This window comes from Thunnus albacares, chromosome 13 (assembly GCF_914725855.1).
Source record: "Thunnus albacares chromosome 13, fThuAlb1.1, whole genome shotgun sequence".
Lineage (NCBI taxonomy): Eukaryota > Metazoa > Chordata > Actinopteri > Scombriformes > Scombridae > Thunnus > Thunnus albacares.
In genome coordinates, this window is record NC_058118.1 from 30,575,468 (window position 1) to 30,600,232 (window position 24,765).

Here is a 24,765-nt window from a genome sequence, read left to right on the forward strand (position 1 = left end):
CGACGTACATCTGAGAGCTGATACAACATGCTGCTCTGCGCTTCAGTCATGTTAAAACAGGAACACAACCAGACAGAAAATGCAGCTAACCTTCCTTTGTTCCAACCTGGCTAGTTTAGTGTTTGCTTGTAATTAATGTTATTAAAGATCTCACCTCTCAGTAGATTCACTGTTCAAAAAGAATAAGCAATGTGTTGTTAGAAATATTAGTACTCATTCCTTTTCTTCAACCAAAGCCGGACTGTTTCCTTCTTTCAGATTTATGGGCTGCCGACAAAGTTTACAGTTTGTTGAGGCACAAGAGAGGAAACTGCAGTCATTACTGTATTATAGTTATTTCTGTGTTTGACATGAAAGTGAAAAGTACCCACACGGGCGTAACCTGGCTAAATCAAACTGGGAAACTGGATATTACGAGGATTAACAGTCAAAGCCAGAAAAGTAAAATATTTAGGGTGAAATATCTGTCTTCATATAAATATTTTAGCATTAATTGTACATAAATATGGTGGCAAACAGGTTGTAAAACATTATAGGAGTTGGTATCTGCCCAGTCTTGGAATCAGAGAGTAAGTGGCCCGGCATTTGGTTTCTATAGGCGGGCCCTGCACGCACATCAGCCACGCTTAATTGCATACAGTAGGCTTATGCATCAACACTCATGCATGGCTGAAGTTTGATTTCAACATTTTTGAGACCACATCAACAACTGTCAGTTCACTGTCGGTTGGATAGTTAACCACACTTGTCATCATAGAGCTTGTCAGCCTGTTGGTATGCATGATATATAAATATGGGTGTTTTCCATTTTTACAAACATTCTGACCTGATGAAGATCCAAGTTGGATCAAAACGTCCAGATTCAATTTTGTGGTTTGAAGTAAGTGTGCAGGCGTTACCTTTTTTCATTTGTACACGACTTAACGTGAACATTTTTGTATTTATTGTTACATATATTTTACTTTTTTCTAAATTCTGTATATATTGTGCACATTTGTCTCTTGTCTATATATGTTACACCGTGGCCCTGAAGTAATTCAATTTCACTCCTCTGTACGCAGGGGTGGAGCAGCCATTTTTCTGTTATTCTCTAATCTGTTATCAAAGCCAGCAGCAAGTAACAGAAGCACCGTTGCTGAAGGCACAAACGTAACTTTACTATATTTAACTGTTTACTCCTCCCTGGCCTGGTGGGTTTGTCAAATGGCTGTGATTGGCTGGATGGCTGTTCAATTCATCCAACATGACCAATAGATTTTCATGTATGGGGAAACTCGGTTTCGTTTCATAAATGACTACCACAGGAAAAAGTGTGGTGTGGAGATATGTTTCTGTGAAAGTGTGGGTGACACCCACGGCTGCGATGCCCCTGTCTGTACATCCTGCACATACTGTGGATTGACAATAAAGCTTGACTTGAGTAAAAGTCTCCTCATGAAAACTAATATGTATACTAGGGATGTGCAGAGGGCCCAGTATTTGTATTTGTATCTATATTTGTTGAGGCAGCAAGATTATTTGTATTTGTATTTGTTTTTGGATAAAAGTGGAAAGAGGCTTAAAAATAACCCAACCGGTCAAAGCAGATGGCCGCCCACCTGCTGAGTCTGGTTCTACTTGAAGTTTCTTCCCGTTAAAGGGGAGTTTTTCCTTCCCGCTGTCGCCTTACCGCTTTCTAATGTTAGAAAATTAAAATGTTACAATAGGTGTTCATGAATAAACAAGCTTATGAAGGAGGTCCCCACACCAGGTCTCAAAAAGGAGTCTCCGAGATCATAGACGACTGCGCTGACTACTGACCTAAAACTTTACTCATCGCCTCATTGCAGACAGACCTCTACCTATTTATACACCCATAAAACAGAGACAGCACAGCGTGTAACATGTAGGGAAGAACTTTAAAGGTAATTCTTGCTTTGCACTTTTCATTTCTTGCCTATTTTTTACAACCTAACTTTGTGGAAAAGAGAAGGGGAACAACAGGTTGTGGAGAGTTTCTTGGGAGCACTTTGCTTGTATCAGTGGCTCAGCTTTATCTCTGGGGAACACCCCCAACTCCGGGAGTGATGTCCAAATAAGGAAACGTGCATCATGTAGCAGGTGGATGTGACTCCCCTTGTTGAGACCTGCTGATAGACGTCACAACGGAGCAGAGGAGAGACACTGAGATAGCGATGTAACCGACCTGCACACTGGTATTTGACATGGGTTGTTTTTTCTTCCTGAAAACAAATACATTTTAAAATATTTGTATGAAACAAATATTCGTAGAAAACGCACTATTTGTGCTTTGCCAAATAACGTATTCAGGCACACCCTTAGTGTATAGGTGAAGGAAATGTATCTCAGTACAATCCAACAATTACAAACTATATTGAACAAGTTATATCATTCAGATAATGGATGTATTAAGAGAATAAATCACCAAAGTGATCAATCAAAGCTGATTAAAATCTATACGTCAAGTAGGAATAATAACTAAACAGCTATAGATTATATAGCTTTTTTGCGCAATTGAGTGGCAGATACCAGCTTAAATAATGTTTTACGACCTGCTTGCCACCATATTTATCTACATTAAATGCTAAAATATTTATATAAAGACAGATATTTCACCCTCAATGTTTTACTTTTCTAATTTTGACTGTTAATCTTCATAATATACAGTTTCAAACACACAGCTCCCCTTTTCCAGTAAACAACGGTTTGGCCCAGTCATACCTGAACCGACCAGGTACTTTCACTTTCATGTCAAACACAATAATAACTGCAGTTTGTTGTTCTGTGCTGTCAGATTAAAGAGTTAACAGATCAGCCTCATACATACTGCAGTGTTAGCAACAACATGTATTTACAGTTTAAAAATTAAAAGTACTTGTTATGCAGACGGGCCCCTTTTAGAGTGTTATTATATATTTCATATTATAGGATTATCATAATCATTGATGCATTAACATTTAAGCCGCTGTATCTTATAAATAGGGCTAGCCCACTTCTACACACTAAATCCAAGATGGCAGCATGTCAGTTAACGTCAGTGTCATCTGTTTTTACTAATAAATCGTTTATTGTTTTAACAGTCATACTGAAGTAAAGCAAAGCATTTGCATTGTGCATTTGCAAACTTTATTTTATGAGGATTATGAGGATATTTCTTTCCTGGACCATCTAATTGGGATATAATACTCTCCGATCCTCTGAATCTATCTCTCAAAGTCTCCTGGGTCTCGAAAACTGCGCCTCTCAGTCTCCATCTGGCCTCACCACCGATCTGACCTGATCTCCCTCAACAGTGTCATGATGTAGAACTATAAATGTATGCAGATGACACCGTTGTGTACATACATGCAAAAACAGCTGAGTTAGCTGCTATGGTACAACCTCCTAATGCTGATATTTTCATCAAAGGTGAAAAAATTGACATAGTCACTGATTTTAAATATCTTGGTGTGACACTGGATCTAAATTTGAACTTTAAGAAACATGTTTAAAAAACGGTTAGAACCATAAAGTACAACTTAGCAAATTTTAGACATAATAGAAACTGTCTCTCTTTGGATGCAGCCAAGATATTTATGCAGCTATGATTCTTTCTCATATGTCTTATTGCATCACATGTTGGGGGCAGGCTGGAGAAACAACCATAAAACCTCTTGAGTCCTTTTACAAACAAAACTCTAAAAACTCTGGACAAAAAGCCAATGCATTTCAATCACTGTAGGGTACTGGAGAAATACAATTTACTGAGCTTTAAGTATTTTAGATTATTCTCAAATTTGTGCCTAGTTCATACAATTTTAAATGGTTTGTCCTCCTCCACTGTGTGACTTTGTGTTCACTCGCTCAGTAAGTTCTATTAGATCCTCCAGAATATCCTCTATGCAAGATTGTACCATTTCGTCGCACTGCATTTGGACAGTCAGCTTTCTCTGTGAAAGCCACAACTCAGTGGAATGCCCTACCTGATGATATGAAGAGTTTAAAACCAAATTAAAAAATCTGCTAAAAACCACTCAGCTCTGTAGCCACTGAATCTAAATTTCATCTCGTGCTCTTCTCATGAACGCAAATAATCTTGCTTTTATAAAAATTTGACAAGCTTACATTATTAATTTCTAGTTGACATTGTGGGTGTATGCGATGTGCTTTTGTGTGCAGCTTTGTATTTTGTATAATGTGTTCTGTGTGTTTTTTGCTTTGTACTGTTTGTTATTGTGCTGCTATATGTTTTAATTGTAAGGGACTGCAGATAAAAATTAGCCTAAAGTAAATCTGGTGCAGTGCATCAAATGCCAACATTTATGTTTCATACTGAACATGGTCCAATTAAATACAATACAACTGGCTCAATGGTTGTTGTACAATTGGTGAAAACCCTCGGCATGGAATTCGTTGCAGGTCTTAAGTTAAACAAACTAATCTCATTAAACGCATTTAAATCCAAAATGAAAGAATTAGGGGCATCTATCTATCTATCTATCTATCTATCTATCTATCTATCTATCTATCTATCTATCACAAAATCTTAATCTGAAAAAAATGCTATAGCTGTTAAACAAATGTAGTGGAGTAAAAACTTCATTTTTTCATTAAGATGTTGTGAAGTAAAAGTTTAAAGTTGTACAAAATGGAAACACTCAATTAAAGTATGAATGTTGTTCCAAAGTATAGTACCTGCTTGTTTATAATCCACACATAATTAGGTTTCAGAGTGTATTTATATTATGTTTTTAGAGACTTTCCTAATTGTTGGGATGTTGGTGTTGGTTTCAACATAAAGACACATTGGCTGTGTAAAATGCAGCACAGTATTTCTTATGAATCCTTACCTGCATTGTGTCAGTGAACTTCGACTGAATGAACTTTGACTGAATGAAAGATTATTTGACCACTAACACTTTAGAGTACCACATTTATGGATGTATGGATTCATTTATTGGTGTGTTGATGTACCTTCTACAGAAAACATCCACTGATTGAACTTGAGACTCATAAAATGCCTCTTAAGTTAGTAAGTAAGTAAGTAAGTAAGTACCTCCTGAGTCAACATCAACTGCTGTCAGTTCACCATTTTACAACCAGATGGTTAAACTGCCCAAAATCAGAAACCACTGTCACCACTCCTACCTTGTCAGGTTGGCTGCTATTTTGTGGTTCTTTAAAAGAAGAAACAAACATCAGTAAGTGTATTTTACACTGTTGTGTTGCCCTCTTCTTTTCTGTAAAACTTTCTTTTCCTTTGATAACTGTGAACTCACTCTTGTTCCCTCTGTGGTGTTTGTTCTGTTTGTTTGCAGATCCTAGACTGTAGAGTCCCTCCTCAATATCTGTTCCATTGCTTCTTTGATTGCACAGATGGACTCATCTACTCCAAAGTGCTGGATCTCTTCCTTGAACCTAAATGGAATGGAGTGCACTTATGCACTTTTCTACCTTATTGGACTAAGACCTTTACAATTTCTGCCTCTCGTTCACCCATTCACACACCAATGGTGGCGGAGCTGCCATGCAAGGTGCTGGCTTGACCATCGAGAGCAACTTGGGGTTCATTGTCTTGCTCAAGGACATTTCGACACATGGACAGGAAGAGCTGGGGAATTGAACCACCAACCAATCCCCGTTTGGGGGACAGCATCTTCTTGTATTCTGACTCATGCAGCTGGAGGTCAGAGCCGTTTCCCATTCTCTCTCTGAAATCTTTATCAACATCTCCGACATACACAGAGATGGCAACGTCTTCCTACAAGTAGGGAAAACCAAAGAGATTGTTCTTGATTTCAGGAGAACCTTCACCCACCACTGCTCTGCTGTCGAGAGTCAGCAGCACCAAGCTCTTATTGTGGACGACCTCACCTGGACCACCAACACCACATCACTTGTAAAGATGGCTCAGCAGCACCTTCACTTCCTGCAAAGGTTGAGGAAGGAAAGTGTCCCCCCACCAATCATGACCATTTTCCACAGGGGTACTATTGAAAGCATCTTGACAAGCTGTGCCATCCAAAACTTCTTCTGGACTTAAAGTAATAACACTGCACTACCCCCCTGTACACACCCACAACCCCCATACCCTCACTCAACAACAGATGCATAAGCCACTTTAATCAGTGCTATCCTGTGCCAAACTTATGTTTACAGGATAGCAGAACACAGGAGCTGGACTAAAAGTTAAAGTTTGTAAATTTAACAGTTGTGTTGATTTCCCCATTGTTATTTGATCTAGTTAATATTTTATAGAAGGGTGTTTAGACCCCATCTCGGTACAAGAATATAAGGTTCCTTTTTTCTAGCTTACCACCAGATATTTTTGAGCATATGTGGTGTTGATTCTGACGTACATGATGACGAATATGATGTAATGTTTATATATAAGTTGTATGTTTTGATATTTATGATATTTTTGATGTATTGTTTTTGAGGTATGGTCTTTGTACTCCTGCTCTTTTTTATGTACTTTATTGAATTATTAATTACTTTGAGATGTTTATCCTCCTGGGTGGGTTGGATGGTTAATCACACGTCATCATAGAGCTTGTCAGCCTGTTGGTGTGCATGATGTATAAATATGGGTGTTTTCCATTTTTACAAACATTCTGACCTGATGAAGATCTGAGTTGGATTGAAATGTTGTCCAGATTCAATTTTGTGGTTTGGAGTAAGTGTGCAGGTGTTACCTTTTTTCGTTTATACACACCTTAACATGAATATTTTTGTATTTATTATTATGTATATTTTAGTTTTTTCTAAATTCTGTATATATTGTACACACTTGTCTCTTGTCTATATCTTATACACTGTGGCCCTGGAGTAATTAAATTTCACTCCTCTGTATGTCCTGCACATACTATGGATTGACAATAGAGCTTGGCTTGACTTGAGGAAAGGCCTCCTCATGAAAACTAAGGTGTAAACTGTGTTTTGTTTAGTACTGGTAGGTCTATGCTGCCTCTGTTGGACAGTACTGAAATACAAAACACCTATACACTTTGTTTACTGTGTTGTGATTTGATGTTAATGTGGAAATAGTACAAATATATTTTAGTTGGATTAAACTCCCGGTTCACCAGTTGAGCTGTAAAACCACTTTACAAAACAATTGTCAGTCAACCCTCTTCTGGATGTTGGGCCTCAAACCATGAGGTCACACAGAGAGGACCTACATGTAACCTGTGAGGCCTGACCACAAGGTGCCTTTTCCTTTGTTTCCCCCGAGACAAAGGAATAGCACCAAAAATGCTGCTTACAGACAATGGGAGTCCATTGCAAACTCCATTTCCAAGGATGCTTTGTGATTTTCACACCTCAGCAGGGAGCAGTCAACATATAGTCTCTCATTGGTGGAGACGCTCTTGCACAGCAGAGCGTCCTGATGACACAGCCATGACATCACCGCCCCTTTAAAAACTGAACATGCCCTGAAGCACACGCCTTTCCCATGTCACTGACTTAGGGGTAACTTCTGTTCCTCTGTGAGTCAGCTTGACTAAAGGGGGTACCCCACTCACGCGTTTTCCCCTCATCGAAGACTCCGCTCGCCGGACGAGACAAGACTTCGCCCGTGTTCACCCGAACACTCCCATTTATGAGACTACCTGGTTTGGTTATTGGTCCCAGTTTCTGGGTGGTGCCCCGTATTTGTCAATTCATATTAATAATTCTATTGTCATAATTAGTTAATTATCCTTGATAATTGATAATTATTGCAAATAATCAACTGTTCCTCAAAGATCCAACAGTTGGTGCCCAAATGATTGATTAAGGTTAACAATATCTTATTTTCATAATTCATAATTATCTATGATAATTATGAATTATCTATGATATCTATTATCTATGATATCTATGATAATTATGAATTATTGCTAATAACCAAACACACTACTGCCCGTCCCAACATGGACTTAAAGGAATAATATTGCACAACCCCCCGCACCATCTAAGTTTTATATCTGCTCTGTCAATAACCAATTTATAAAGTCACTGACATTTCTCCACTTGTAGCCACAAACAAACCAAATTCAATAACTGTTAATCATGTTTTCATTTCTCTTCATTCCAAGATAAACCTTTCAGAACTGTGAGATTCTCATAATTATAATAAACATCACCAATTTATTTTTCTCTGCTGAATTCAGTGTGCTTCCGCACTTTATTAACATATGATAATACAGTAAAGTTGTTTATGTACAGGAGACAGTGCACAGAAATCAGCACTGACATTTTGAGAACATTAATGGAAATGTTCAGACAGCAACAACAAAAAACATTAAAATATCCACAACAAAAAGCAAGTGAAAGAAATTTAAGTTTCAAAAAATTTGTCCCCAGAGGGCAACAGTAGAAGTACAACACAAGAAACACAGTAGGAAACAAAAACAACAACAAACATAGAATGTATAAAAAAAACATGGATAAAAGTCAAACAATTAAAATACAAGAAATTAATTTAAAGGTATTGAGATCTCCCCCTCCCTCCCTTTTTCTCTCTAAACCCAACTGGTCAAGGCAGATGGCAGCCCACCTAGAGTCTGGTTCTGCTTTCCCATTCTCTTCCCATTAAAGGGGAGGGAATTTTTTTTAATATGCGACAGACAATAAAGTGTCTTGAATCTTGAACCTGACTGTGTGGAGGAAGGATACTTTCACATCTCTTTAGCTTCTGTGATTGTTTTAATTGTACTTCCTTGTATTTCTACATGTGCTGAGAGAGGGGTTTTTTGAACAAACTTCTTTTTTAAATCACTGTCCAGTCTGATACCAAACACCTTTGCCAGAAGTTTAGAAGCCACAACAAGCGTCTCCACCTGGTTGTTGACACTTGCTTCCAGTTGAGTCTCCATCTTATTGGCTTTTAAGATTCCTATAATCTCAATTGTGACATTCTGCATGGCCGCACTTTGAATCTGCAAACACAGATAAACATTCACAGTAAGAGTCAGGACATGTTGAGAAATACACTGAGAATCACTCAGTAGTTTACAGCTAAGCAGGGAGGAGGGCGTCATGTTTATTTAATTTCTTACAGCATACTAATAGCACAAACCACAGCATTTATAGCCTAAGATAGTTTGTACCACCCATCCCTAGAAGAGCTTTTCAATTACACAAAACTCACAAAACACAGAACCAAACAAGAAAATACATACAAAGATGCACAAAACACAAAGATTGATGCAATAAAATGATCGAAAAACTCAATCCAGATCACTCATGACTACAGCAGACTGCTTAATTTATGGTGGATTAACAGTTCTATGCAACACACCATTTCTGTTTGTCTGTTCAGACTACAGGCAAAAGTGGCCCAAATCTACTTTTTTTGCTCATATGTGACTCAGATCTTTTTTTGTGAACAGCACAAATCACATGGAATCTCATCTTTTCAATTCTGATTTGGGACACTTTCATATGTGGTACTAAATCCAATACAGGTCTGATGTTTTTGCAATGCAACCTCAGTCTGAACAGTCATATTCATGTGACTTTTACACCACTTGCCTGAACTGAGTGTGTTGCCCTGAGAGTCTTGTGGAGTTTTGCTGACAGATGTAATTAAATGTAGCCCTTGATATCCTGAAATTTTGGATGAAATTTATTTCTGTAAAGCCATTCACATCACGATCACACCACTCCTGGCTCCGACTCCACATCCACACACAGCTCTCTACGGAAATAGTAGCCATTGCTCCACAAAAAGCCATCACTAAAAATTGGGCATTCTTTCTCCTCATGATCACCCTTGTTATCATCTGCTCATGAATTAGCTGGCTTGCACTGCACATCAATCTATAAATGAAACTGTAAATGCTGACTTCAGAGGCCTCCCTGTTCTTTTGGTCAGTTCAGGTCCCACTGGAATCTGATATTGGCCACATTTAAAAAATAGTGTGAACAGCCAAACAAAAAAATCAGTTCTGAGCAATAAATCTAAATTGAGCACTAAGACTTGCAGTGAACGTAGGCATCTATTCAGGTCCGACAGGCTGAAGGAATTAAGAATTCACACGTTAAAATGTAATTTCTCGTCAGTTTATTAGACTTAATTTCCTCACGATGCACTGTTCAAACATCATGGTTTTAATGTCTCTCCTGGTGTGGGGGCGATATTAGCTGTGACAAGGTTATATTCATTGGGTTGCACACAAACCTTTAGTTTGTTTTGTCATCTCCAGTAGAGTAAAAGTTTTGATGTAAATTATGAAAGTAAAAACTTCAGCTTTCATAAGACGGCCCAAAATGTTTGCTGGAGGGCCAGATTTGGCCCACGGCCCGCTGTTTGCCTACCACTGGCATAGTCACTGATCCAGAAAATCTCTCAGGTAAAGCATCTGAAGAGCCTGCTTATTTAGGCATTTACAGATGAGTTTAATATTAGCAAATTTAATGAAATTATCAAAACTTTAGGTTTGCTTTTGCAAACTTGATCACCAATTTATGTTTCTCAAATTTTAGGTGGGCCAAGATATTTTACTTTTGAATTTAGCATACTAAGTTCTGACAAGGAAAAAAAGCGACAGTTTGTTTAATGTTGAGTGTTAAACACAAGTTTTCACACCATACGGTGTGTAAGTGCTGTAACAGCTGGTTAAAAACTGATTAAATAGTTCCACCGTACACATACAGTATCTAACTGTATTGTACACAAACCTGCTCTACAACGTGTTTCTGGTAGATCACTTACATGTAAACAGAGTTCTATCAAAGACTACCAGTGATGTTTTATCACTGATTATGACATCCAGAAGCTCCTCATTCAACCAACAAACTGAGCAACAAACAACTCTTTTGTGTTTTGAGAGAAAAACTAAAATATCCCAAACTGACATTAGCATCAGTAGAACAGTGTGCAGCATGTTGGCAGCAGCTACCTTGTAAATTCTGGTGAAATCGGTTGAGTTCAGCGAGACGGTTTGATAGTAGTGACTGGTCTTCACGTTGGTCACTCTGACAAAGTCTCCATCTGATATTCTTCTGAGTTGTGCAGTGTCTTTGCCCCACAAGGTGATCCTGATGGAATCTTTCCCATCTTTAAGTTGGAATTCCTGCTTGTCTTTCTTCCTCCGTTGGTTCTTCACTTTGATGGGTTCAACATGACCAATCTGAAAAAAACAACAATGGAAACAATTCAATTGGAGTTCCTTTATTTTCAACAAATTCGACAAAAGATTGTGCAATCTTTAGTTACACTGGATTTGTCAGTCTAATGTATGGATCAGATTACATGTATTGGATGATTTTCACATTCCATGTAACATGGAGGTAAACAGGATGCAAAAAGGAAAACAAGACAGGATTTAGTTTGTTCATGAGGGTGAGGGCAGCTGAAGGCAGCCATTCTGGCTTGTGGCACTAAGTTTAAGTGCTACAAACCAGAATGGTGGAGATGAACGGTATGTTGGTATATGACGTGCATGTTCCACTGTCATAAACCACTTCTCACTAGTATATACCGATTCTTACCGACATATGCCACTGATTATTATATCAATACTGTGTGAGATTCATAAACAGATTATCACTCCCAATTCAGGTACATTTTCTCAGTTTATGGTGATTCTTTACTGCTGATTATGGTATGTCCCTGCTGTGTGCCACATGACAACAGTAATCCATTGTTGTCCCACTGGCAGATAGGCCAATTCTTGGCACTTTTCACCATTAGTATTGCTGGATGTCTTATGGAAACTCACCTCTGTTACAGTTCCTTCAACACTCACTGCTGTCTTGTCAGCGTACTCTTTGGCCTTTGTTATACTGCAAACTGGCTTCTGGTGATAAGTGAGCCTCTCAGCTTCCAGCTCCAGCTCCTCAGGGACGTCAATGGGACCTGTCTCTGCCACTTTGCTCCGTTTGGTAACTTTCATGACATTTTCTTTCATGATTACATCTCTGAACGAGTAGTATCTCCCCTCCTGGATATCTTGATAGCGATCTTCTCCGTACACCATCACTTTAATGCAGGATGTCTCATCACTGACTCCCAGATAAAAGAAAAACTTTTTCTCCTTTTGTTGGGTTTCATATGTGTGCAGAGCAGATTTCTGTACAACTTTCCCAGTTATGACTTTGTTACCCAGGTCACCGCTGGTCAGTACATCTTTGATGGTTTTTCTCTGGACACAAAAGGAGACAAAGAAATCTCCCTCAGAGCAACATAAATGCAAAGATGAATGTCTGAATAAATCAGTACAAAGTCTCAAACAAATGCACTCACCCATGTTGGAATCTTTCTCTCCTGGAAAATAAACATATGCTTACGTCAGTATTGTGGCAAAACACAAATCAATATGAAAAAAGGCTTTGATGCAACACTGACAAAAGTTGGCAACATTTTTTTGCCGGAGCCCTCTGTGTTAGCAACCCATCTATGACAACTGACTGATCTCATTGAAATGAATGAAGGGGCTGCGTTTTGACACTTAGGGCTGCTTTCTGTCTGAACACAGCCTAGAAACTCAGCGATACTCTTGCTGTGAGCATAACTTACTAGTTTACTACATTTACAACAAGGACATCAACATAAATATATATAAAATAATTCCAGCATGTGAGACTGTATGCAATATGTGGTATTCATCATTAACCTTAATTTCATCTCTTACCTTGTCAGGTTGGCTGCTCTTCAGTTGATCTTTAAAAGAAGAAACAAACAGTCAGTCAGTCAGTTTGACACTGATGCCTTCTCCTGTGCAGCAGAGCTCTTGTTTGTTTTGGTCTCATTTCATTAACCAGCAGACTTTATATGACAAACTATATGACATCATTCTGTCTGTTTATCCCCATTTGTTTACTGTATTTCATTTAAATGTGACAATACATTTGAAAGATGTTGAGTATGAGTTTGCATTTGGGTCGTTATGGTAATTTTGCCAAAGATGTCATTTTATTCTAATGTACAGCACCAGTCAAAAAAGTTTGGACACGCCAACAGGAAGGCACGTCCAAACTTTTGACTGATATATTATGAAACTCTTCATTACCATTTATCTGGTATGTTGTGTGTGTGTTAACCCACCAGCTGCAACCTTTTGCTCCTCATCAGAAGAATCTGAGTCGCTCACAATGTTGTTCCTCTTAAACCCTGAAAATGAAATCTGAAAAGTTAAACACACACTTAACTTGCACAGATCCACATCAACAGCTGGGAAGTACTGACAAAAATGTTATATAAATGTCAATAAACTCATGTTGTTAATAAAAGGGTATTCAATTTAATTTTATGTTGTATTAAAAATGTCTTTTATTTAATTAGATGAACACTACAGGAACTCTACAGGACCTACTGAACTTTTGGTGTTCCAGATTCTGTATTTGTCTACTTTTGGTGGGTCTGCTGCTGTTAATGATCTGTCAAGACACAATTAAAACCGTTTACCATGGCAACACATGATGACAGGATGGACGCTACAATCATCATCATGTGATGCAGGGCGGTAATATAATGCAGACCAAAAGTGTCAAACAGCTGCAGTTTAACAGTTTGTGTTGAGGTCACCAGCAGACTCAGGCTGATCTGTACTGTGTGTGTTTGTGGGTTTTTGGTTGCGTTCTTCTATATTTGGAATGTGGTGAAACCCTGCCGGTCTGTCAGTGCAGGGATGTAATTTCTACTACTTTCCCATTTTTGTCACAACAGTCCATGGACATATTTTGCTGCTCAGGCTACATGCAGAATTCACTTCCCTTATTGGTGAAAGCTGCTGTGGTCCTGAATGCAGCCTGAAAGGAATACCTGCAGACGCCAGGTCTGGGAAATATATTGATATTTTATCAATATTGTGATATGAGACTTGATATTGTCTTAGATTTTGGATATCGTAATATTGTGATATGGTATAAGTGTTGTCTTTTCCTGGTTTTAAAACTGCATTACAGTAAAGTGATGTAATTTATTCATCAAAAATCTCATTGTGTAAATATTTTGTGAAAGCACCAATAGTCATCCCTACAATATTGTTGCAATTTTGATATTGAGGTATTATTTGGTCAAAAATATTGTGATATTTGATTTTGTCCGTATCACCCAGCACTAGCAGACGCTATTCAGGGCTGAAAGATACACCCAAATTAGTTCAAGTAAAAAAACAATTAATCTATACTTCTATTGATGGTTCCTAAAAATATACTACACTTGAACATGAGACAGTAAAGCACAGTGCTCTTTGTAGTATTTTTTGTAGTCTCTCATCGTAATTATTTCAAGTACACTGAATGCATTAACTATACAGATTTACATCGCATTTTTTGTTTATATACTTACACATATGGATATTTAACTTCACTTTACATACATGCTCATATGTTTTATACTCTTCTTGTTGTTCATACTCTTATCTATTACTGTTGCTTTTACTGTTTTAAACATTTGTTTGTAAAATGCACAATCAGTTTGCATTTGGGTCATTATGGTAATTTTGCCAAAGATGTAATTTTTTATTCTAATGTACCCCAACAGTCAAAAGTCTGGACACATCTCCCTGTCCTCTTGAATATGAAAGTGTATCCAGACTTTTGACTGGTGCTGTAGATATTTTGTAAAACTCTTCATCACTATTTATCTGTTATGTTGTGTGTGTGTTAACCCACCAGTTGCAACCTTTTGCTCCTCATCAGAAGAATCTGAGTCACTCACAATATTGTTCCTCTTAAACCCTGAAAATTAAATGTGAAAAGTTAAACACACACACTTTACTTGCACAGATCCACATCAACAGCTGGGTACACTGACAAAAATGCGATGTAAATGTCAATAAAGTCATGTTCTTAATAAATAATTATAGGCCTTATTGTCCCTACTGGTTTTCTGTCATTGACCAGTTTGACTGTTAACCTACCAGTTTTAGGCTTTGGTTCCTTGTCCACTAACTTGGAATCACTGTCATGTTTCCTCTTCTTCCCTGAAAAATGACATTTTAATAAGTTAACACACAGATTGGTCAGCTTCATGTCAAAATCAACAGAAACTGTTTTCTTGTTTGATGAAATGAGTTGAAATGATGTTTCTCAGTGATGCATGTAGGTGAACATGTACAGGGATCATAATACTTGTATGTAATATGTTTGTTTTCAGATCTGCCTACTGAATCAACCCATCTGCATACATAATTGTTGAGATTCTGAGGGTGTACATGTCAGCTCCTCTGCTATTTTACCCAGAACACCCTTCTCCACGTAGGTTCGCAAAGACGTTTACGTGTATCTTTTGAGAAGCCTACCTTTGGTTTCAGCCAACGTTGTCATTGTCAACCTCTGGTTTTTGGTTGTTTTCTCCTTCGTTTCCTTCATGGAGTCTATCGGAACAATTAAACAAGTATTCTCTCATTTAGCACTTTAGAGTACAGGCCAGACCTATTCCAGTGGCACCTTTTATCTGTAGAGAGATGTGCTGCTTATGTAGGACTGCAACTAACAATTATTTTCATCACTGAAAAAATAATAACAGTTAGAACAGTTAGAAAAATTACTGTTACAATTTCCCAGGATCAAAGTTGATGTCTTCAAATGTCTTGATATATCTGAACTGTCCAAAACCCAAATATATTCAGTTTACTGTCATGTATGACAGAGAAAAGCATTAAATCATCACATCTGAGAAGCTGAAAACAGCTTTTTTTTTTTTGGCATTTTTGCTTAACATTTTTCATCCAAAATGAAAATTTTGATATAATAAGTAATTGTAGGTCATATTGTGCCTTCTGGTTTTCCACCATACTTTATTTAGATGGTTTGATGGTGATACAGGTATTAAATGTTATTTTATATGATATTAAAAAGGTCTTAAAGTCTTAAACATAACTTGGTGAACCTGCAGAAACCCTGGTCTGTGCTGCTGCCTCCTGTTTCACAGACAATGCACCGACTATAAAAGCCTCTGTGCACGCTCATAGCAGGCATCTGCGGAGGCCTCACATAAACAACTAGTAACTGTGTGAACTCACTTCTGTTCTCTTCTTCATGTTTGTTCCTCAGTTTGTCCACAAAGGGGCGCAGCTTGTCCTGGACTGCTTTTTAAGATTCGTTAACCACAAAACTGTTAATAAAGTGTCAAAAATCCTTATTACAGCCATTGTAGACAAATGTTGCTTTTCTGCAAACTGCTGCAGTAAAGGTCTCCAGGGTTTCAACCAGTGTATTGCAACCCCTGCGGTCCACCCGCCAGGTCTGAGTTGACCCCCAGCCAGGCCTAAGCATTGGGGATTTTCAAAATTTTTTATTTTAAACACTAAAATGTGTTATACAAGTCGTGTCCAATGTGTATACAGTGCTTTGTTTAGTATTGGCAGGTCTATGCTGCCCTCTTTTGGATAACACTGAAATACAAAACACCTCTCGATTTGATTTGATCTTAATGTGAAAATATTAAGTAGATATTTTAGTCATATTAAAGTCCCAGTTCACTGATAGAGCTGTAGAACCATTTAACATCAAAATAAGGTCTTTCCTGGGAATGTGTAGCATTGTTTCATCGATTTCAGAGATGGAATCATCATTAATATATGAATTACTTATTATTTAATACTAATAATAAATAAGCAGCTCAAATTACTTTTGATTACTTCCCAGGTCTGGGAAATATATTGATATTGTATCAATATTGTGATATGAGACTTGATATCATCTTAGATTTTGGATATCGTTATATCTTGATATGGTATTAAGTGTTGTCTTTTCCTGTTTTTTAAGGCTGCATTACAGTAAAGTTATGTAATTTTCTGAACTTCCCAGACTGTTCTAGCTCTTCTGTTATTTGTCTTTACCCACTTAGTCATTATATCCACATTAGCATCATTCAATTATAGCATAACTTCGGTCATGTTAAAACGAACATAACTAGCTAGAACATGAAGCTAATCCGTCCGGCTCTTCACCTTCCTTTGTTCCAACCTGGCTGGTTTAGTGTTTGTCTTGGATTTTACCTCACAGTAGATTCATTTTTCAAAAAGAATAAACAATGTGTTGTCGAAAATGTTTAAAACTTACTTTGTCCTTTTCGTCTACGACAACCGGACTTTTTTCGTCTTTGATACTTATCATCTGTCTGAGGGGCGCTCTCAAGGGCGGGAAGATGTTTGAATGTGCGGGATATTTTTTTTCCCGGATACCTAGACATGACCCGCCCTACTCTGCCTCTGATTGGCTTAAACTGATATTCTTACCCTCATTCTGACCAATGTCATTCCTCATGCCTAAATCTAAGCAAACCAACCAACGAAGGTAGCGAGTACTAGCCAATCAGAGGCAGAGTAGGGCGGGTCATAACTTCGCCAATCTGCCATGGATGTATAATAAGAGCTGGACAGGGCGTTCTTGTTAAAGAACAATAAGAGGAAACAGTGCCAGGAAATTCAGTTCTGACATAAAAAAAAAAAAAAAAAATCAGGAAACTGATTGTGCAAAAGGCTTTTTACATTCAATAAAAGCAAAAATAATTCACAGGAAAAGAAAGAAAGAAAGAAAGAAAGAAAGAAAGAAGCACAGATTAATAATTAAGTAATAAAGTTGATAGTTTGTTTCAGATATTGTTTGGGTCTTTGTTGCTGTTGGTCTAGAGGTTAGTATCAATTAGAAATAAGGTAAAGTTTGCTTTTCTATTGGTCCATTTCTTTTTATGTATATGGAATTTGCCAAAAATTATTAACAGATGGATTAAAAAGCTAAAGTTTTTGTCCACTGAGTTATTTCCAAAATAAATGTGCGTTATCATGTGTAATGTGTAGATATCACTACCAGAAAGCATGAACATTTGACCTGTTTTTCTAGATAGAAAGATTTGCATATCATTCCAAAATATTTTGGAATACATACAATGGAAAATTCATTTTATTGTTAATATATTGTCTGATATTCTCCATGATTTTTTCCAATTCAAGTCACCATAAATAGAAGACCAGAACATTGGCATTGGAGGAATATTATTCTCTACAAAGATATTCTGGATGTGTTTATTACAGCCAGCCAATCAGTTTCCACACGGATGCCTTCCTCTGCGCAGCAGAGCTTTTGACTGTTTTGATCTCATTTGTTCCAGATAATGTATTTGTCTACTTTTGGTGGGTCTGCTGCTGTTAATGATCCATCAAGACACAATTAAAACTTAGAGGGAAGGGTCACTGCTAATTTATACAGAGTTGTTGTGAGTGATCAGCTTTATCCTTTGATAAAACATTTCTATCCTGAAGGGAGTGGTCTCTTCCAGGATGACAACGCCCCAATTCACAGGGGTCTGACGTGTTAGACAGCGCTCTCCACCACCACCATCGAAACACCACATGAGGGAAGATCTTTTTGAAGAATAGTGTTCATCCCTCCTGTAGAGTTCAGAGACTGTAGAATAAATGTCAAGGTGTACTGAAGCTGTTCTGGAGGCCCAACACCTTACTAAGACACTTAATGTTGGTTTTTCCTTTAATTTGTCACCCGTCTGTATGTACAATATGTTTGTGTGTGATTTAAACTTAACATTAGTCAACAATTAGGTATTTATTCGTCAACATTGTAAAACTTATAACATAATTTTTGGGCGGTAAATTGAACCATTGACTCAACTTGCTCCAACATCACTGGCACGTTTTACCCCACAACCTCCATTTTGACAAAACTGTTTCATACAGTGGCTCAGATCCATAATTATGCAAAGTTTATGACCTTGTTTTGTAGCTGACACTGACTTAAATTAACATGTAATAATGTCCAAAACTTATCTATTTAATTAAGATACAAGACTGATATCTTTAGTAACATAACGAAATCACTTGGCATGACAAAAATCTTTTTTTTTTTTAAGCTCTGTTTTGCTTCTCTCCATGTGCTTGAGTCCAAGATGGATTGAGAAACGTGAACTAAACTTTCTTAACTTGTGGTCACATGATTACTTTTGTTTATGGTTACCTAGATAAAGGGGGTGGCTCATTTTATCCACTGGCTCGACTTACCCCGTTCTCCCCTAATGCATCAACAATCACACATGACTGCATACATATACGATACAGACATTGCGTCACCAAAAGGCACAGGCCTTAAAAACTATACATCAAGTAGGAATAATAACTAAACAGCTATAGATATATGATGTTTAGATATAAAATCATGTTTCCATTCTAAGTGAATAATAATAAATCAAATGTCCTGCCACTAGCTAAAAATAGTATCGGAAAATGAAAAATCTGTTTCCCAGAGGGAATTTAAAAGAGAAAAGGGAAAGTATAAAATGTTTGAGTGACTTCATCATGAGATGAGCTCACAGACTCGGGGCAGAAAACAAAATATGGATTAGAGCATATCCTTATATCTCACTAGGGACCTGAAAGGGCCTTTAACACTTTATGTTTTCAATCGTTTTGGCTGTGATTATACTGTAGCCATGATCTTTGGAAAAGGTGTGTGTTTTTTAATCAAATTTTGGAAATTCAAACAGATCCTATATTAAGTCTATTATAAACTGTGTAGAAATAATACTAACTTTCAGCATGTTAGGGCCCTTTTAGGTCCCATTGAAACCTATTAAAACCACATTTTTGATCCCATGGTTGCTACAGCATAAATTCATATATCTGTTTTTATAAGACTTTCAAACTGAAGCCCTGTCTTCAAAACTGTACTACAAAACAGTTTCTTTTCCAGCTGATTGAGCCATTTTGTCTTTTTTAACCCTTTGTGCTGAATGCATGCTATTTTCCTGATTTCTTCTATTATGAATACCGCACCCAAGTATATTACAGCTTCAATGAGTTGTATGTGTAGCTAGGGATTTGTAAATGTGGTGTATGTGTGTGTAGCCAAAATAGACACTCAAATCCTTATAGAAAAAGAAACTGCCCAAGGTAAACCCATGGAAAACTGTATTTTGTGATCCCACGGCCAATATAGCATAAATTCATGCATTCTATTTTATAAGGCTTTCAAACTTAAGCCCTGACTTCAAAATTGAAGTTTTTACCATTTTCCAGCTGATTGAGCAATTTTCTCCTCAAACTTTTTTCTTTATTGGACTTGTTTATGCTGCTTAAACAGGACCCTCACTCTTAGTTAACTTTTTAAAATTTCATGTGATTTTTCTTTGTCATTTTTTAGTCTTTAGTACTGTTTCAAGACAAATAATAAAAAAAGATTCAAGATTCAAAAGCTTTATTGTCCCCAGAGGTCAACTGTAGAAGTACAACACAAGAAACACAGCAGGAAATAAAGACAACAACAAACATAGAATGTATAAATAAACATGTATAAAAGTCAAACAATTAAAATGAAATTCACATAAAGGTATTGAGATGACCTGTTCCCTATTGAATTTACCAGAGTGATAGCAGAGGGTAAAAAAGTACTTGTAACTGTTGGTTGCGGCTAGTAGCAGTCTGAAAAGGAGCCAACAGGAAAGATATGGGACTCTGGATGCAGGGATGGGAGCAGTCTGACAGGATGGACTGTGGTCTCTTTAAGAACAGTTTTTTATGGAGGTCAGGCAAATTTCTCAATTGAGTTACGGTGATTTCACAGCTGTAAAAGTAAAGTACAGCTGAGTAAAGTATTAAAGTACAGCTGAGGCCGATGGGAACCTCATTAGTTGTGAAGCAGGTATTTGGTCAGAAACCAAATTGTTGGACAAATTAAAAATTTCGACTTTTAGATGAAAAGTCATAAAATCAGAAGTCTTTAAAAAATGTTTTCCAAAAGTGTTCAATGATAAATGAGTGCCAATGTTTTTTTCATTCCCCTGGCAAAACACCCGGTCAATAAAACAAGGAAAACCACCATCATTACACACAGGACAACTCTCACATCTGGCTGTGTGGAGGAAAATTACTTTCATATCTCTTTAGCTGCTGTGATTGCATTAATTGTACTTCCTTTAATTTCTACATTTGCTGAGAGAGGGATTTTTTCAATGAGCTTATCTTCAAAATCACTGTCCAGTCTGACATCAAACACCTTTGCCAGAAGTTCAGAAGACACAACAAACGTTTCCACCTGGTCATTGAAGCTTGCTTCCAGTTGAGTCTCCATCATATTGGCATTCATGATTCCTATAATCTCAATTGTGACATTCTGCATGGCCGCACTTTGAATCTGCAAACACAGATAAACATTCACAGTAAGAGTCAGGACATGTTGAGAAATACACTGAGAATCACTCAGTAGTTTACAGCTAAGCAGGGAGGAGGGCGTCATGTTTATTTAATTTCTTACAGCATACTAATAGCACAAACCACAGCATTTATAACTTAAGATAGTTTGTACCACCCATCCCTAGAAGAGCTTTTCAATTACACAAAACACATATTTAAACAAGAAAATACATACAAAAAATGCACAAACACAAAGATTGATGCAATATAATGAACATAAAACTCAAGTCAGATCACTCATGACTACAGCAGACTGATTAATTTATGGTGGATTAAAAGTTTTATAGTGAGAAGGAAATGGCATCAACACACCATTTCTATTAGATCGCCATCTATTTGTGTTTGTGAAGAACATCTGTTCAGGTCCAACAGGCTGAAGGAATAAAGAATTCACACATTAAAATGTCATTTCAGGTCAGTTTATTAGACTTAATTTCCTCACCATGCACTGTTCAAACATCATGGTTTTAATGTCTCTCCTGGTGTGGGGGCGATATTAGCTGTGACAAGGTTATATTCATTGGGTTGCACACAAACCTTTAGTTTGTTTTGTCATCTACAGTAGATATGTAAAAGTTTTGATGTAAATTATGAAAGTAAAAACTTCAGCTTTCATAAGACGGCCCTGTTTGCTGGAGGGCCAGATTTGGCCCACGGGCCTCTGTTTGCCTACCACTGGCATAGTCATTAATCCAGAAAACCTGAGAGTAAAGCACTTTGGCTTTTATAGATGAGTTTAATCTTAGCAAATTTATTGAAATGATTACAACTTTAATTTGGTTTTGCAAACTTGCTCAACAATTTATATTTCTCAAATTTTAGGTGGAACTCTAACCGAGGGTCGAGATATTTTACTTCTGAATTTAGCGTATTATGTTCTGACAAGGAAAAAAAGCAACAGTTTGTTTAATGTTGAGAGTTAAACATGAGTTTTCAAACCACACGAAATGTAAGTGCTGCAACAGCTGGTTAAAAACTGATTAAATAGTTCCACCGTATACATACAGTATATAACCGTATTGTACACAAACCTGCTCTACAACATGTTTCTGGTAGATCCAAGCAGCAACCTCCGGGGCTGTAAAACGAAGCCAATGTGGAAGTGCCAAAAACTGCAGTTCCTCAAACGGCCACTTGAGGCTCCAAAAGCGAGTCAATCCCCATAGACCCCCATGTTAAAATGTCCAACTTTACAGCAGAAATAAACATGTTTACAGCCTGGTACAAACAATGGTTTTGGTCTCTGTAGCTAATTTCCTCTTTCATGACAACTGTACGGGAGTGAATTTTTTTATAACTCACCCGTTTAAATTTTATTAAACCGTAAAGTTATGCATAATGAAGGACATGGCTGCTTTGAGTGACAGGTCCGCCAGCCGCTAGGTGGCTTGTTTCGGCCATTCAGCCCGCCTCTTTACTCATTTTTGATTGGCTGGGAGTTACATAGCGTCACATACTGCCAAGATGGCGACGGCTGGAGCGGCTCACTTTGAGCTTCAAAACCGCTCTTCAGAAACCAACGGGTGACGTCACGGTAACTACGTCCATATTTTTATACAGTCTATGGGTAGATCACTTACATGTAAACAGAGTTCTATCAAATACTACCAGTGATCTTTTGTCACTGATTATGACATCCAGAAGCTCCTCATTCAACCAACAAACTGAACAACAAACAACTCTTTTGATATTTTACTTTTGAATTTAGCATACTAAGTTCTGACAGGGGAAAAAAGCGACAGTTTGTTTAATGTTGAGTGTTAAACACAAGTTTTCACACCATACGGTGTGTAAGTGCTGTAACAGCTGGTTAAAAACTGATTAAATAGTTCCACCGTATACATACAGTATCTAACTGTATTGTACACAAACCTGCTCTACAACATGTTTCTGGTAGATCACTTACATGTAAACAGAGGAGTGTTTATCAAAGACTACCAGCAATGTTTTATCACTGATTATGACATCCAGAAGCTCCTCATTCAACCAACAAACAACTCTTTTGTGTTTTGAGAGAAAAACTAAAATATCCCAAACTGACATTAGCATCAGTAGAACAGTGTGCAGCATGTTGGCAGCAGCTACCTTGTAAATTCTGGTGAAATCGGTTGAGTTCAGCGAGACGGTTTTATTGTAGTGACTGGTCTTCACGTTGGTTACTCTGACAAAGTCTCCATCTGATATTCCTCCGAGTTGTGCAGTGTCTTTGCCCCACAAGGTGATCCTGATGGAATCTTTGCCATCTTTAAGTTGGAATTCCTGCCTGTCTTTCTTCCTCCGTTGGTTCTTCACTTTGATGGGTTCAACATGACCAATCTGAAAAAAACAACAATGGAAACAATTCAATTGGAGTTCCTTTACTTTCAACAAATTCGACAAAAGATTGTGCAATCTTTAGTTACACTGGGTTTGTCAGTCTAATGTATGGATCAGATTACATGTATTGGATGATTTTCACATTCCATGTAACATAACCTGAGGTGTGATTCCACCTCTACTTCCTGTAGAACTGATTATATTTATGTTGTCAGAGGTCAGTGGGTTGTCTTTGCTACCAAAATGCTGGCTCAGTTTAGAATACTAAACCTGAAAAACTGATGAGAGATATTTCTGGACACATATCCAAGTGCTGATGTATCTTGCAGCACATATTGAGAGTAAGCGCTTGGAGGTAAACAGGATGCAAAAAGGAAACAAGACAGGATTTAGTTTGTTCATGAGGGTGAGGGCAGCTGAAGGCAGCCATTCTGGCTTGTGGCACTAAGTTTAAGTGCTACAAACCAGAATGGTGGAGATGAACGGTATGTTGGTATATGACGTGCATGTTCCACTGTCATAAACCACTTCTCACTAGTATATACCGATTCTTACTGACATATGCCACTGATTATTATATCAATACTGTGTGAGATTCATAAACAGATTATCACTCCCCATTCAGGTAAATTTTCTCAGCTTATGGTGATTCTTTACTGCTGATTATGGTATGTCCCTGCTGTGTGCCACATGACAACAGTAATCCATTGTTGTCCCACTGGCAGATAGTCCAACTCTTGGCACTTTTCACCATTAGTATTGCTGGATGTCTTATGGAAACTCACCTCTGTTACAGTTCCTTCAACACTCACTACTGTCTTGTCAGCGTACTCTCTGGCCTTTGTTATGCTGCAAACTGGCTTCTGGGGATAAATGAGCATCTCAGCTTCCAGCTCCAGCTCCTCAGGGACGTCAATGGGACTCGTTCTTGCCACTTTGCTCTGTTTGGTAACTTTCATGACATTTTCTTCCATGATTACATTTCTGAACGAGTAGTATCTCCCCTCCTGGATATCTTGATAGCGATCTTTTCCGTACACCATCACTTTAATGCAGGATGTCTCATCACTGACTCCCAGATAAAAGAAAAACTTTTTCTCCTTTTGTTGGGTTTCATATGTGCGCAGAGCAGATTTCTGCACAACTTTCCCAATTATGGCTGCGTTACCCAGGTCACCGCTGGCCAGTACATCTTTGATGGTTTTTCTCTGGACACAAAAGGAGACAAAGAAATCTCCCTCAGAGCAACATAAACGCAAACATGAATGTCTGAATAAATCAGTACAAAGTCTCAAAGAAATGCACTCACCCATGGTGGAATCTTTCTCTC

The 24,765-nt window shown here is 37.7% G+C and overlaps 1 protein-coding gene across 2 annotated transcripts in view; it reads right to left on the reverse strand.

Moving 5' to 3' along the window:
- Positions 1–24,765, reverse strand: part of LOC122995939 — a 54,042-nt gene that overhangs the window by 25,389 nt on the left and 3,888 nt on the right. The window contains exons 6-9 of one of the 2 annotated variants that reach the window (XM_044371362.1): positions 24,745–24,765; positions 24,221–24,643; positions 23,205–23,435; positions 20,115–21,060 (exon numbers count right to left, since the gene is read on the reverse strand). In XM_044371362.1, coding sequence (XP_044227297.1) covers positions 20,800–21,060; positions 23,205–23,435; positions 24,221–24,643; positions 24,745–24,765 — 936 coding nt within the window. In that variant the 3' untranslated portion in view covers positions 20,115–20,799. Of the gene's footprint in view, positions 1–13,015; positions 13,082–14,586; positions 14,653–14,834; positions 14,898–20,114; positions 21,061–23,204; positions 23,436–24,220; positions 24,644–24,744 lie in introns of those variants that run through there. The other variant, XM_044371361.1, reaches the window with a different exon arrangement.